Here is a 15133-nt window from a genome sequence, read left to right on the forward strand (position 1 = left end):
GATGAGTTAGTTGTTCTGGGTTTAGATTAGAATTAGAAGGGTTAAGACATATATATATTTTGGGATTATTATTGATGAACTTTTATCTTTCTGTAGTCATTCTGACCACCTCCGTATAAAATTAGCCCAAAATTTAGGATGTTTACATTGATTAAAGTAGGTTTATCCTTTTTCATTAAAATTTGTTATCATTCTTTAATAGAATTATACCTTAGATATTGTCCCACTATCTACCTAAATACATTTTTTAGTCATTTTAATCCCCTCCAGACAATGCAAAATAAAACTGTAAGAATCCTTGGTACTTTCTTTCATCATCCTGCATGACTTCAAATTCTCTTTGAAACAAAACTTTATTTTTATTTCTTTATATATTAAACCTATGATATATACATAATTCCTGCAAAATAGGGAATTAATTCTCAAGGTGAGGCTGAGGTCTGGTTTTGGAGAAGTGAATTCTCTTTGCTTTGGTGGCCAAAAAAGCAAGTCTTACAAGTTTAATGATCTGAATGAACCAATGATGTGAATTCCGTGCAGCCATCAATTGATTTTAGATAAAATAAGTAAAGGAACTCATGCTTACAACAAGACACCTGTGTCTTTTTTTCTTTTGACTTATTTGTCTTTTCTAGGTATCCCAAAGAAAACATGGACAAAGTTTCAAGTCAAATAACATTGGTGCCTTTAAATTTGAGGCCAGAAGAAACACTTGTACAAATACAAAAATCTTTAAAAACTTTAATGTCAGTTTCGGCAGCTGTATCTGGAGAAATGAATAAAAGAATTCAGGAAGTTCAAACAAGGGTATCTCACATTTCAAAGAGGGTTGATTCAGCTCAAACGGTTGTGAATCATTTACTCACAATCAACAATAAAGCAATTAAGGTATTTTGAACTGATCTATTCTTTTTGCTGAAATCGAAACTCGTAATTGATGTTAATTGGAGTACAGCTGCCCTCGAAAATAGGTTGAAAAGCGAAATTGCCAAATCGGTAGTTTTGAATATGACAGAAGTCAATTTTGGCAATATTACAGTTTTTTTGATTGGATTTGGTTTTTCGAAAAGTGGCAAATAGTCTTTTTTATATTTACTGGAGATGAGGCCAAACCATTGTCACATACCATGAGAGATGGCAGAAATATTGAACATCTATCACTCTGTTGTTCTGGATGACCTAAAGAAACAGGGTGTTAAATAAGTTTGTATGACCATACAGAAGCATGCAAAACATGCTCATAAAAGCTAGGATAAACATCCTTTTTTGAAATGAAAAAACGTACAATTTTTCCACAAAAAGTGAACCATAAATTTACAACAAGTCTCTCTTAGACTTAAGTCCTCCCACGCCTTGAGGCGCATAAGGCAGAAACTGTGGACTTCCAAGCCTCTCAGTCCTGGGGCAACGACCAGACCTCCTCCATTGATATTTTTGACTGTGTAGCCTCCTTCTCTAGTGACCAACCTAGGGTTGTATGCTGCATAGAACCCTTGGTTCTATGCGGAACTACAGTGAACAGGGGGGGGGGGGGACTCCCGTCAAAGTTCCAAGACCTCGGCACTACGTGCCGACGCCTTGAAACTGCGTTTTGGTATCTTAATTTTGCTTACGTGTCTGCATTTTTTGACGCGCTGGACGATATTGTTGGCACATCTTTATTTCCCTCCCCAAAGTCAAAACCCTATATACGCCCCTGTCCACCGCTCCTGTGCAGACCAGATGGTTTCTTGCACCACACATCATATGGGAGCCTGCCCTCCTCCATTCTTTTCATATGTCCCCAGTACCTCCAACGTGTCTTGCGAATTTCATTAGTGGTAAATAGTGCTTTGTCCAGGCTCTAATCTGCACATTCCGTATTCTTTCAGTACAGTGCACTGCAAGCATTTTTCTGAGGTAATCGTTCTCAAATCCAAACAGTTTTTTTTCCTACGGCTTTTGACATGCTCCATAATTCACACCCCTATAGGAGTACAGTACTGATAAAACATTGCTATTCAGCAATCGTAGCTTGAGCTTTCGGGAGTATTTAGAGCATCTCCACACATTATTTAGCTGGGAGAATGCTGCCCCTGCATAAGCAATCTGAAGCATTATCTTTGTGTTGTAAAATGTGAAAGATTGTAACGCTATGAAGCTGATCGAGATGGCGGCTTACTTGCTCAGGGTGGTTCAGTTTTCTTGTTGGTCAATAGGCTATTAACCTGTCACCGTGAAAAGGTAAAAATTTACTATTAAAGTATCAGTTACTAATGGCCTTAGATGTAAAACAAGTACGAATTAGCTTATATAAAGCTAGAAACTTGAAACAAACTCTAATTGAAGAAAATAAATCTGAAATGAGCAGAAATATTAGTGAACAATGAAGTTAAACTAAAAAACGAACAGATATTACCTTAAATATGTGTAGTGTTCAGGGATTCTTAATTATTTTTGAAGGGTTCTTTTTTGTTTTTTAAAGTAATATTTTGGATTTGCAAATCAATAAATGTATCATTATTTTATTTTTATATATTTGAAAGGTATTTATTCAAAAGGAAGAAAATTCCCTGCAAGTCATACTAATGAAACTGGAGAGTTTATTTAAAATATAATTATATGCAAAAAGAAGAACCAACCTTCTGTTTAGAACCAACAAGTATAATCCTTTAGGAGATATAGATTCTAGTCGTAAATGGTTAGGAATTTATAGAAAGCGCAGTTTGGGGAGAAAAATGTGATTTTGTACTGTCCGGTTCCCTTTTTGGCATGGGCCTGACGGGCAAGATGGACTTATAAAATGAGGACTTCAAGGAACCGCATCCGCTCTAACGTTCATAAGAAATAGTTTTATCATCAGATGGGAGGGAGACATACGGCAACAAAAGAGAGAAGCAGTCCTAGAACAAACTAGAGAGTTTCCTTGAAATATAATTATATGCAAAAAGAAGAATTCCTGAAAGTTTAAGCGTTTTGATTTTTTAATGCTATGCCTTTGAAAATAATTATATATTTGCTTAAATGCTTCGAATTCTTTTATTCCTCTGTGAATCACGGTGGACACTATAGTTTCTAGAGGGTTTAAGGTGGAGATATCATCACTTGTACTGTAGTAATTATGTTTTTTTTTATTTACTCGTAGCAGTTTTTATTTGTTTGACTAGTTATATGACTTTATTTCTGCTCGAACTGAGGACGTGCAATAAATTCAATCTTTATGCTATTTGGCATAAAATGAGTCCGTGGGTCCTCCAGTCCATCTTCTTTCTGCATGTGTGTGTGTTTTTTTTGTGTGTTTTTTTTTAACCGGAATCATACACTATTTTTCACTCTCTATGATTTGAGGCACGAAGAGTACCAAGAAGACCGAAAACACGGAATTTTAGATTTTTAACCTTAACAGTCAAGATGTTAAGTTTCCTTTTTGGGGATTTTTCCTCTGTCACGAAGCGTGACTTGTAGGCAAGAACCATAAGGCATCTATATCTTCAAGGACGATATCAAGACGATAATCATGTTAATAGGTCTACCCTTTGCTCGTTTTCTTATGCGTTTTAGGCCTGAAAAATTTGTACTTATGCTAATGGTTATGTTACAAAAATAAATGACAGTGAAACACAGTGACAGGGTTTTGTAATTATTGTAAATTGTTTATTTGTCACTGAGTTGATCATAAATAGAATCAAAATTTTCTTGCCATCAAACAGATAGGAAACAAAAAAGAGGCATTATGTTTTAATGTAACATGACTATATATCATCACTTTTACTGTAGTGATTATGTTTTTTGTTTATTTATTCATAGCAATTTTTATTTGTTTGACTAATTATATGAATTTATCTCCTCTCGAACTGAAAACGTGTAACGTGAAATATTTTTTTCCTCAAGTAGTTCTATATATTTTATATATTTTGTTTTGTTCTGAAGTGGGAACCCGAATGCACTGATGTAAATTAATGGCTTTTTTGGAGTGGCAATACAAGCTCAGGCTACTGGACTTCATGCTTTCTTTTGTTGATTTTTGTGTGAATAAATTATGTCTCCATTGAAAAAAAAACAAAACATCTCACATGCTGCGTTTTTGAAACAAAAAAGGGTTGGGCTTGGTTTTATGCTATGAGGCAAAGTAATACAGTATTAACTTGCACAAATAACATACCTTAATTGTATAAGTTAATTAACTTATACAATTAGATTAAACATTTACTTGGTATTGAGAAATAGAGAAGGAGCTTGGGTTTAAGTAGAAACGGCATATTTTGAGACTGTCTTTCAGGAACATATCATCATGTCTTTTAAAGAAAGATCAGGGACATACCATTTTAAAGTGTCCAGGGGTGAGGGGGGGGGGTCAACAACCGCTTGTCAGTGAAGCCAACGCAAAAATTTACACCAAACTTTGGGTTGTTTGGGTACTTGTACTGTTCAGTTTAAGTTTTACTTATGATGCTTTATGTATCGTCGTTTTAGGATTTAGTATTTGCTAGAGAGAAAAAAGGGACTTTGTTAAAAATAAATAAACTAATTAACAACAAACACTAATTTTATAAAATTGTATGTGTAATTTTCTATTCTTCTTTAGCTTCCTTTGTTGATTTTCAAAACTTCCTTTTCAATTAACAACGAATAGATGGCTTATGATAACAGTTGATTAAGATAAAGAACTGTCGTTAAGCCACTTTTCATCTGGTTTTTACATGATTAAGTTTATAATCCTTCCCTCCCTGTCTATACATTTACCTGTGTCGATAGGTAGACCCAGGTCTACCTATCAACAACATGCTAGTCATATGTTGAAAATAGTTACAGATGTAATTCCTTCATTTAAGATCAAATTTATTTTATATACCTGAAATTTAACCTTTTTTTGCGGATTCTAAAGCTAGGGGAGAAAGTCTCCAATAGCTTTAGCCTATATTAACCTATTGATCAGCAATGTTTCTCCTTTTCCGACTCATCCTTCTTCGTAGGGTACTATTTGATATCATTCATTATGCTCCTTCTCAAAGCTTTAATCTGCAATTAATCAAATTTATTGAACGTAATGTGCTTTGAATTCGCGCAGTCAATTTGAATATTTAGATTCCACACTTTTGCCCCTGTTATGTAGTAATTATTGGAAAATTAAGTAAGTTTCATCTTTTGTATAATAAATTCATTTTGAAGGTTTATTAACATTTCATTTGAATACTGTTTTAGTTGTTTGTTTTTTTTTTGCAGATATTTTCAAGTGCATCATACCCAGTTGAGCAAAATGATCCCTTTGGATTCACTACGTTGAATCATGTTGTAAAATCTTATCCCGCTGAAGAAGAAAGATATGTTATTAGAAAGCCATATTCTCCAGTGGATGAAAAAAGATTAAGAGTAATTCTTTTGAGTTTTTAATCGTCTTTACACCTATTTATGAAAACAGGGGACATCCTATTGACAACGCAAGTCGCTAGGAACATGTTTTTTTTTTTTATCTCCTTGCAAATGAGTATGCTTTCTATATTGCGTAATTGATGCATCTACTTACTTTCCGTTTCTCTTTCTATCATGGTTTATGGTTTCGTAAAGCTTAAAGACTTAATACGAAAATATTTACGAAAAACTTAAGTTGGCTGAATGCTGGGTCATATATATATATATATATATATATATATATATATATATATATATATATATATATATATATATATATATATATATATATATATATATATATATATATATATATATATATATATATATATATATATACCTGGCATCTAGAAGACTACGGATGGTTGACTCAAATTTGTTGCGATCTTGTGCCAACTCTTCAGCAAGCCGTAGCCAGCAACTCTCCCACTTTCTACCAAATCTTCATAATCGGCCAGTGGGGTTGATTTCGTTTTTGGCAGTTGCCACCAATTCTTCAATTGACCGCCAGGTCGCCTGCGCCAATCTGGAAATGGAGCAGTTAGAAGTACTTGCTATATAATGTGGTCATTGGATCTTCTAAGGACAAGGCCAAGCCAACGCAGTCTTCTCTGTTTGACAATCGTGGAGGCGGGTTTGATTTTACAGCAGTGGTGGCGCACATCAACATTTAAGAGTCTGTTGGAGTATCGAATCTTCAGGATTTTTCGCAGACAGCGGTGGTCAAAGACTTCCAAATCATAGAGATGAAGCGCCTTCAGTGGCTAAGTTTCGTCTGCATAGAAGAGAACAGATCTAACAGCCGCTTTATATTACAGAAATTTTTGTCTTCATGCTGATCTCCCGCCGGTTCCACAAATGGCAGTGGAGTTGTGAGAAGATGGCTTGAGCTTTGTTGATTTTGTTCTCCACATTAAGGTCAAAGCCTCCGAAGGTCTATTACCGAGCCAAAATAGGTGAATCTATCGACTTGTCAATTTCTTGTCCGTAAAGCATAAGCTGATAATCCGACTGTATATTTAGATCCAGGATTTCAGTTTTGGCCGTGTTGATCTTCATACCCAGTAGCTGAGAGAAATATATGTATATAATCGACTCACAAAATTGAAGATGGTGGATGCACCCAAAAAATAAATTATTCATATCACAATGACTTAAAAAGTAAAATTAATGTCTATATAAACCAGACAACCAGAAAAGGCAATGATGCAGGTCCAGCCTTAGAAAAGAATCAGTGGCAAGTTTACGCGAATGATACTATAGAAGAAGGAAATATTAGTACCACCAAACTGAGTGATTATCTTCCCATCCTGACACTCTGTATGATTGCTTAACCAATTTTTAAATTAGAATTGACTTTGGATACAGAGCTAAATAATTGAGGAATAATTGAAGACCGTGCAACACAGATGGAATCAGAGATAAACACCAAGAACAAAAAGAACAATAGGGAATTCCTCAAGACAGTGGGAAATAAATTATAATGAATATTTCGGCCCAACTATGTCCAAGGGCCGTCCTCAGCAATACAAAAATGTATAAGAAGAGAAAACTTACAACAGGATACTGCTGAGGTGATGCTGGGACTGTTTTGAAAAAATTTTCATCTTAGTTTTATCGATTTTATCCTGTTGTGAGTTTTTTTTTTCTTATATATTTTTGTATTGCTGAGGACGACCCTTGGACATAGGGCCGAAATATTCATTCTAATTTGTTTCCCACTGTCTTGAGAAATTCCCTATTGTTCTTCTTGTTTTTGGTGTTTGTTATGGAAAGGCAGTGTGGTCTTCATCGCTATTTATGGATCATAGATTATTGGAATCCATCCAACTATCTATGTTAAAAACGTAAGAGAGAATACTGACAATTTTAGAAGCTTTTTTAAAATCTTATATCAATAATCAATGATCTAATTAAAGTCAATAATCTCGGTAGACGACATAAATATTTAAAACGATTACTAAACAAGAAGTCTAAAAACTAAGCTTGTATTTATTTTGGTGTTAATAATGGAATGATTTTGCAAGAAAAGAAACAAATTGTTATAGTTTGGTGTACTAAACTAAAATCTTAATTCAAATTTTTCTTAATTATGCTGAATCTTCATATATTAAGTGTTTTGAATGTTTAACCAAAATTAGCAAATACAGACGAAAAAGTTTGAGGTGTATTACTTTCGAAAAAGGTGTACAACATTCTTCTGAACCAACCTGGTCTACCGAGAATTCAATAGAAAATGATGAAAATGAAAAAATAACATCGAAATAATTCAATGAAAGTTTACAAATTGCAATTTACTAGTTATTACTTTTCGGAGCATATACTGAACTTTTGGCTATAGTCTTGACTAAAGTTAGAAACCAAAATAGAAGATTTGCTCAAATTTTTTAAATAAATTAAAAAAAAGATTATAACTTCAAATGTTTCGCATTTTCTCCATCAACCCCCCCCTCTGAATAAAAATACTGTATGTGTATCTGTCCCTTCCTCTTTGATTGTACTTTTTTTCTTGATGAAATCTGTAGCAGCTTAATATTTTTGTTCGCTGCTAAAGACGAACTACTAATAGATAAAAACAACATCTAAGGGGGCGGGTTGTTCTTTATTTTTGAGAGGACACTAGTATTTTCGGAGCTACACGCTTCTTAAAGATCCCCCCCCCCCAGCATTAACTGAGGTGAAGTATTTCTTATAAGAAACAAATTTACCAATAGACAAAAATTCGCTATAGAAAAGGGAGGGTGGTCTTTCCTTATTGATTGTTAGGGCACTTAAGTATGTTCAGAGCAATAAGCTTTTGAAAGTTAAATTTTTTTGTAATGTCTCGAATAAATTTTGTCCTGATATTAGTCGCTGAGAGTTCCCGCAAACGATATAAAAATATAGGCTCTGTTCTTCTTGCACTCGATGAGTAGAGAATCACGTAAGTGGACATCATATCGGTTTCATAGAGAAATTCCAAACCGACCAAAAATTTTACTTTTTTGTATATTACGTTGAAGTTTTGAAATATATTTTTTCTTTAAATTTAAACAATGGGAACATTGTAAACATGTATAAGAAATCTGATTTCAATTAAAAAAAAAAGGAATATAAAACAAAATACTGTGTGCCTTCCCCTTCATTGTTTTTAATTTTTATTTTATAAACATGACAACTCAGGCTCAAGATATTCGTCTTTAATAGAAGATGCATTAAAGAGCCGCTGGGGGGAAATATTTCTTTTTGAATGCCAGCTGGCCCTTAATTGACCAAGAAGGGTTAAATAATAATTCATGTGGACAGATCAGTCATATAAAAGAATATTATTCACTGCTTGTTTAATCTTTTATGTTTCTACAAAAAGCGACCTTTGTCCTCCTGAAACAGGTAAATTCCGCCCTGTGGGTTGCCGAAAATTTCTTTGTCAAAGACGAATATTTATGTTTTGTTCTCGGATATTAAATAAATGAATATGAAGTCTGATATTTGTTTTCTTTCTAAGTGTCAGAGAAAAGGGGGAAGCCCCATTGCTTCAGTATTTACTTGTTGTCCTATCTGCTTAAATTTTGAGTATATTAGATCCATTTCTTTTTCTTCACTTTAAGTTTTTAATTTTAATTAAGTTAGTTTCTTAATGCCTTATATATTCTCTTTCAGGAAAAGTTAAACTTTTACCATGTCGACGTTGGAGAAAGACAGAATGATCCGTCTGTGAGGAATAACAAGAATAATGAATTTCGGTCCATTTCACAGCTTCTCTTTTACCTTTCAAGCAAAACCAGGTAAAATCAAACGTCCATTTTCAATTGTGCTCATTTCTTTGTTTTGTCAAGCCTAGCCAGTTCGGCTTTAAATCTTTCATGTATAGTATTTGTTATTCAAATGAATACAGACTTTATAGCTTAAAGGTATACCATTCGACATCAGATCGAGAGATCACCGGTTCAGACATGTCCCCTGATTTTAGTAAGAAAAAAGTGAACATCTATGACATTTTAAAATAACATAATTTTGTAATAAAATAACTTAAAACATTTTTATCAAATAGTTATCTTTGTTCCTGGCGTAGAGGGCGAAAGTGGAGAATGTTTTTTTTTCACAACAACAATTACCGTGGTGTATCGCTAGACTTAGTTAGACCTCTTTTGTACATGTACCGCCAAATGAAATCAAAAATACGTATACCTGGAAGCAATTTGCTGACTGATGATATACGAATTCATATTGGGGTTAAGCAGGGTGCAGTTACTTCCCCCCAGGTTTATAATAATGCAACGTTTCCAGATCAGTGTTAACTTTCTTCGTGCTGTACATATAAAAAAGTACTGATTTGTTGATATTATGTTATGCAGACGACGTTTTTAACATTAGTAGGACTATCAATGGGCTAGAAAAATGTTTTTTGGAGATATGTAAAAACTACAGTGATATTGGACTTTCCCTAAATGCTGAAAAATGTGATGTTTTGATTTTTAATGAAATAGATACGACTAGATCAGATAATATATCTATAGATCTGAATGGTACAGAAGTAAAGCCTTGTGTTAAGTTGAAATACCTCGACCTCCCTATTGGAAAAAATCTGAAGAAAACTAGGCTATTGATGCTAGAAAGTATGGAAACGAAAATCCGTCGTGCATATGGTACAATTGTTAGTTCTCAGTTTCATTTGAATAGAGCCCATCTTGCGAGAATTTACAATAGTGTCGTCCTGCCACATATTCTGTATTTAGTACCGTTTTACCCTATATTTAGTGAATCTGACCTTCTTGGATAAAACTCGTTTTCTTCAAATTTGCTAAGTTTCTGTTGCGAGTTCCTCCGTGGACCCGTAACTCCTATTTGATGAAAAAATATAGCTTGTCTGACCCGTGTGCTAAGTTGGCTGAGCTGAATGTACACATGTGCAATAAGCAAACCGGCCATGAATGGCAAAATGTTGTTTTTTGAAGTGGAATTATTTTTGTTTGTATTTTAGAATGTAATTACGATATGTTGTTTCTTTCTTCTTTTTTTTCCTTTTTTTTTCAATGTACTCCATCACTTCATTATTTTGTATGATGGGTTATAAATAAATACATACATACATACAATAGCAATATTACTTGCAAAACAAATTTGATTATGCTATTATTCTGCTGGTTTGTATAAATGCTTTTGGAAGATTATCCTGCTGATAAACATTTTTGAACTGGTGCTTTGTGTAAATTAAACAAAAAAAAAACAAGTCTTTTTTAACTTGTAGTAAGGAGCGATATTAAAACTTAAACAAACAGAAATTATTCCGTATATGAAAGGGGCTGTCCCCTCCTCAACGCCTCGCCCATTGCGCTAAAGTTTAACTCTTTTTCCTAACTCTACTTTTTAAACGATAAAAAACGTTAGCGTAAGGAGCAAGGCGTTGAGAAGGGAACAGCCGCTTTCACATACGGAGCCAATTCAAAACCTGCATTAATTTAAAAATGTTCAGAAATTAAATTAAAAAATAAGTTTTTTTAACTGAAAGTAAGGAGCGACATTAAAACATAAAACGAACGGAAATTATTCAGTATATGACAGGGCCTGTCCCCTCCTCAACGCCCTGCTCTTTACGCTAAAGTTTGACTCTTTCTCACAACTCTCCCTTTTAAAACAATAAAAAACTTTAGCGTAAAGAGCGGGGCGCTAAGGAGGGGACTGCCCCTTTCATATACGGAATTTTTTCTGTTCGTTACAAGTTTTAATGTCGCTCCTTACTTTCAGTTTAAAGAACTTGTTTGTTTTTTATTTAATTACGAATCTGAAGCAAATATTGTAATATAAAAGTCTAAAAACAAAATAAATTAAATGTGATTCCCACCGATACCCTGTATTCCAGTTAAAGTTAGAAAAGTTCCGGGCACAACAAGAGTGTGAAGGTAAAAATAACAAGCAGAATACACCACCATGATTCAAACATGAATTCTAAAAGAAAAGAAAGAAAATGATTAAATAAAGGTGGGTTCAAAAATTTACTTTCATGGATTAAGACCTTTAATCATTTCAATAATTTTTCTTTCATTACTTTATTTTTTCATTCGCCATATTTTCTGTTTTAATAATATCGATAATAAAAATATACCTTGCTGTAGCCTATTTTTATAGAGTAGGAATGAAGTTACGTTGGATTGTGCTTTGCATTTATCACTTTTTTTATAAACAGAAAATATTTTATAAATTTCAGGTTTTCTAAAGATTCCTTGGACCATAGTGATATGGTTACATCCCTTGACTGGCGATCATCTGAAAAAGAGCTAAATGCCTCAGCACCTCTCCTAGGTGATGCCCCGCCCTCAATAAAGAGGAGAGGTGGTCTAAGGAAAATTCAAGCTGGAAATCTATACTACCAACCACAGGTGACTATTGCCATGTTTTTGTCCGTGTCGTTCAAGATACCCCCTCCCCCTTTTCAAAGATTTGACCTTGAGACTTGAATGTAAAAATTTTTGCAAAACAAAACAAAAAAAACGCACAAAAATGTTGTTCCTTGTATATTTTTGCTGATTCTCTCAGTTTGAGTCTAAAAAAAAATTGCTCAGTATGGCTCTTGCTGGAACGAATGTTTTTTTTTTCAGCTTATACCGAGCTTCGATCTAAATATAAATCTTTTCTTTTTATATAGGTGTACATTTTATGATGTTTTTCGGTAGGCATATTAAAAATAAGTTGAACACTAAATAAAAATATAAATTTGGATGCCAAAAGTTGAATAAAATAAAGTTTTTATGCTTGGAATTCTGTTATTGTTAATAATTGTTGCGTTCAGTTTAGTAAACATTGGTTTAATTTCATGAATTTTTGTTGTTTAAACTGAATGTTAGTCAGTTTATTTCAAGTTTGAACTCATTGTTATTTTTCTCTGTTATTTTGCTCTTTTTTTCGCCCTTTACTGTTCATGTTTTTTTCTAATGCAGTTTCTGTTCGTGATCTAGGTGGAATTTTCGCTACTTGCATATATTCATAATGCTAAAGTATAAATTAATTGTAGTTTTTTTCTAATAATTTCATTGAAAATAGCCGTTAAACATTTGAAGTGATGGATGCAAAAGGAACAGCAAAACGCTGGCGACAATTAGTGATATATTTAGATAATAAAGGGCGATTTTTGACTTCTGTAGTTCCACATGATCGCTAATCCGCTATTGGAATCCTCGGAAATCCTCGAAGGCCCATTCACAATGAGATTTTACTCATACTGAGTTTAGCTAGCGCTAATTTGAGCAAGTAAGAATTTTTCTAGTGATCAAAATACAGCTTTCACAACCTGTACAGATTGTGAAAGCTGATGGCTGTTTAACTTAGTTAGAAATCAGTAATCATTTCTGATATATTTTTTTTTTCATTTTTTATATCAATGGTATAAATAAGAACCAGGTTTTAATTATTATGGCACTTGGTATTAACCAAGTGACATATAGCAGTCGCAAATTCTGTTGGTCTGTCTGTCTGTCGGTCCCGGTTTTGCTACTTTAGGCACTTCCAGGTAAGCTAGGATGATGAAATTTGACAGGCGTATCAGGGACCCGACCAGATTAAATTAGAAATAGTCGCTTTCCCGATTTGACTATCTGGGAGGGGAGAGGGGGCCGGTTAATTCGGAAAAAAATAGAAAAACTGAAGTATTTTTAACTTACGAACGGTTGATCAGATCTTAATGAAATTTGATGTTTGGAAGGATTTCATGTCTCACAGCTCTTATTTTAAATCCCGACCGGATCTGGTGACATTGGGGGGGGGGGAGTTGGGAGGAGGAAACCTAAAATCTTGGAAAACACTTAGAGTGGAGGGATCGGGATGAAACTTGGTGGGAAAAATAAGTACAAGTCCTAGATACATGATTGACATAACCGGAACAGATCCGCTCTCTTTGGGGTAGTTGGGGAGGAGGGTTAATTCTGAAAAATTAGAGAAAAATGAGGTATTTTTAACTTATGAATGGGTGATCGGATCTCAATGAAATTTGATATTTAGAAGGATATCGTGTCTCAAAGCTCTTATTTTAAATCCCGACCGAATCTGGTGACATTGGAGGGAGTTCGGGGGGGCCTAAAATCATTGAAAACGCTTAGAGTGGAGGGATCGGGATGAAACTTTGTGGGAGAAATAAGAAGAAATCTTAGATACGGGATCGGCATAATTGGAACGGATTCGCTCTGATTGGGGGGGGGGGAGGGATAATTCCTAAAAACTAGAAAAAACGACGTATTTTTAACTTACGAAAGAGTGATCGGATCTTCATGAAACGTCATATTTAGAAGGACCTTGTAACTCAGATCTCTTATTTTAAATCTCAACCGGATCCAGCGTCATTGGGGGGGGCAGTTGGGGGAGGGGACCGGAAATCTTAGTAAATACTTAAAGGAGAGATCAGGATGAAACTGGGTGGGAAGAATAAAAACAAGTCTAAGATACGTGACTGACATAACCGAACCGGATCCGCTCTCTTTGGTGGAGTTGGGGGGGGGGGTAATTCAGAAAAATGAGGTATATGTAAATTACGAACGGGTGATCAGATCTTAATGAAATTTGATATTTAAAAGGATCTTGTGCTTTAAAGCTCTTATTTTAAATTCCGACCAGATCCTATGACATTGAGGGGAAAACTGTAATTCCTGGAAAACGTTAAAATTGGGGTATTTATTTTACGAATAGGTGATCGGATCTTAATGAAAATCGATGTATAGAAGGATCTTATGTCTCAGATGCTCCATTTTTGACTCGACTTGGATCCCGGGACATAGGGGGTTGGAGGAGGGAAACAGAAATATTGGAAAACGCTTAGAGTGGAGAGATCGGGATGAAACTTGATGGAAAGAATAAACACAATTTCTAGGTAATTGATTGACATAATTGGAACGGATCTGTTCTCTTTGGAGGAGCTGGGGGGTCTTAATTTGGAAAAATTAGAAAAATTGAGGTATTTTTAACTTAAGAACGGGTGACTGGATCTTAATGAAATTTGATATTTAGAAGGAATTCATGTCTCAGAGCTCTTATTTCAAATCCCGACTAGTGTTGTTGAAATTGGGGGGAGTTGGAGGGGGAAATCGTAAATCTTGGAAAACGCTTAGAGTGGAGGAATCTGGATGAAGCTTGGTGGATAGAATAAGCAAATGTCGTAGATACATGATTGACGTAACCATACTGGGTTCGCTCTCTTTGGGGGAGTTGGGGGGAGGGGTTTAGTGCTTTGGCGAGTTTGGTGCTTCTGGACGTGCTAGGACGATGAAAATTGGTAGGCGTGTCAGGGAGCTGCAATAAATCCCAACCGGCATTAAGCCTCTGATTTTCCTTTTAAATCAATCTATTCATTCTTAGAATTTTGTTAGAGCTCATACCATATGAGCTCTTGGCTCTTAGCTCTTCTGGTCTCGTCACAAGTGCCTTATGAGCTCTTAGCTCTTGTTTTTGTTAAAGAATATTATTGCTTTGTTTATTTTTTGAAGTATTTACGGAATTTTCTTTATGTATTTTTTGTATTCCTCGATTTGAGGGAAATAAATAACTGAAATAAATTTGTACTTGGTGTTTTAGGATAATCATGCTGCGATCCAAATGATTGTTTGTGATTACCATTTAATCATTTAGGACCTTTGCCTGCATAATTCTCAAATGATTAAGAGGCACATCATATCTATATATGTGAAACTTGGGATGATTGTGAGGAGGGGGTGAAAAGAGTTCTGACTCAGGACCCACTTTAAACACTACAGTTGTCAGCATCTCTGTTGTAATATCTACTTTT

At 34.6% G+C, this 15133-nt stretch overlaps 1 protein-coding gene across 1 annotated transcript; it reads left to right on the plus strand.

Moving 5' to 3' along the window:
- Positions 1 to 616: 616 nt before the first annotated feature.
- On the plus strand, positions 617 to 11837 carry LOC136037931 (WASH complex subunit 1-like). The gene is made up of 4 exons (XM_065720799.1): positions 617 to 888; positions 5203 to 5349; positions 9028 to 9152; positions 11573 to 11837. Exons 1-4 carry the CDS (start codon positions 652 to 654, stop codon positions 11820 to 11822), a joined length of 759 nt encoding a protein of 252 aa, XP_065576871.1. The 5' UTR covers positions 617 to 651; the 3' UTR covers positions 11823 to 11837.
- Positions 11838 to 15133: the final 3296 nt, after the last annotated feature.

This window comes from Artemia franciscana, chromosome 17 (genome assembly GCF_032884065.1).
Source record: "Artemia franciscana chromosome 17, ASM3288406v1, whole genome shotgun sequence".
NCBI classification, from domain to species: domain Eukaryota; kingdom Metazoa; phylum Arthropoda; class Branchiopoda; order Anostraca; family Artemiidae; genus Artemia; species Artemia franciscana.